General features: G+C 49.2%; 1 protein-coding gene across 1 annotated transcript; it reads left to right on the top strand.

Moving 5' to 3' along the window:
• Positions 1–135: 135 nt before the first annotated feature.
• LOC117941142 (lysophospholipid acyltransferase 2-like) lies at positions 136–1,308 on the top strand (the record flags this gene model as incomplete). The annotated part of the gene is made up of 3 exons (XM_034866231.1): positions 136–328; positions 1,058–1,161; positions 1,244–1,308. Coding segments are annotated over 3 exons (362 nt in total), but the record flags the coding sequence as incomplete, so codon positions are not given.
• Positions 1,309–1,534: the final 226 nt, after the last annotated feature.

Raw genomic sequence — 1,534 nt, 5'->3', positions numbered from 1 at the left:
CACACACACACACACACACACACACACACACACACTCACACACACACACACACACACATTTAGTGTCTGACTCTGTGTGTGAGATCCTGTCAGAATAAATAATAATTAACATTAAAATGAATGTGTGCGTCCCAGACGGAGGTGGTGCGTAAAGTGGCCTCGTCCTTCTTCTGCCTGCTGGTCTTCCTGTCCGTCTGTAAAGTCTTCCCCGTGGAGCGGAACATCGACGACGACTTCATCGCCAACACGCCGGTCTACGGCCAGGTGGTCTACCTGTACCTGTCCATGCTGACCACCAGACCCAAGTACTACTTCGTCTGGACGCTCGGTGGGTCTCCAGCCCGTTACTTCTTTTCTTCTTCTCTTTTGTTTATGTGGGGCAGTGGGGGGCCTGGGGGGTTAAGAAGCGACAGGATCAAATCTGGGGGGGGGGGGGGGGGGGGGGGGTTAAAGAGCTCGTCCCCCCTCATTACCACCAGTGGTGCCCTTGAGCAAGGCCTTAGACCAGCAGCAGATCCATCGACATGAATAAAGGCTGCAGGTTAGTTAAAGTGCTCCTCAGACCTGGAGATCTTCCTTCACCTCGATAGAAGAACGGGACGGATGAGTTCAGGAAAGATCAAAGCGACTGTAGGAAACATGACACATTGACTGTACACCGGCATGGCATTCTGTGAGGGCCACCACGGAATTCTCACACATTCCGGAATGTCCGGGCCACCACGGACATTCCGGAATGTCCAGAATTCCAGCTCGTTCCGTGGTGTCCATCAGCTTGTAACAGATTGTGATCATCTGACAGGATTCTGTGAGACCAGGCAGGACCTTGTTGTTCGTTTGGTTTGACTTTAAGTTTGTGTCCCTTTTTCAACATTTTTGTAGCTTTTCTTTTAATTTAGTCCATTTTTTTACGTCTCTAGTTTTTGTCTTTTTTTTATAGTTTTTGTTGGGTTCTTTTCATTTGTCACTTTTTAAAACATTTGACTCCCTTTTCTGGAAGTTCTTTGGTGTTTTTGGTATCGGACCTGTCTGAGACTTCTTCTTCTGACCCCCCCAGCTGACGCCATCAACAACGCCGCCGGCTTCGGCTTCAACGGCTACGCCAGCGACGGCTCCCCTCGCTGGGACCTCATCTCCAACCTGAGGATCCTCAACATCGAGGTGACCGCCGGCGCCTGGACGTTACACGCGTTATGTTTCTGTGGGATTTATGAATCAAACTCAGATTTTCTCTGTTTTTCAGTTAGCCACGAGCTTCAAAGTGTTCCTCGACAACTGGAACATCCAGACGGCTCACTGGCTCAAAAGGTCTCCGCACATTTAAGGTCTTTTTAACCCGGGGCGCGAATGGCACGCCTTGTATGAAAGGCAAGCGAGCGGGGGGGGGGCGCAGTAAATCTGATAGTACGTGTTTGAATACACGTTGTGTTCACGGATGGGATCGCCAAAATATAACCCTGTTACACATGACTCGATATATAACCTGTTAGACATGACTCGATATATAACCTGTTACACATGACTCGATATATAA

Source organism: Etheostoma cragini, unplaced genomic scaffold, assembly GCF_013103735.1.
Source record: "Etheostoma cragini isolate CJK2018 unplaced genomic scaffold, CSU_Ecrag_1.0 ScbMSFa_4459, whole genome shotgun sequence".
In the NCBI taxonomy this organism is placed as follows: Eukaryota; Metazoa; Chordata; class Actinopteri; order Perciformes; family Percidae; genus Etheostoma; species Etheostoma cragini.
The sequence above is the reverse complement of the archived record's forward strand: the minus strand, read 5'-3'. Positions and strand labels throughout refer to the sequence as shown.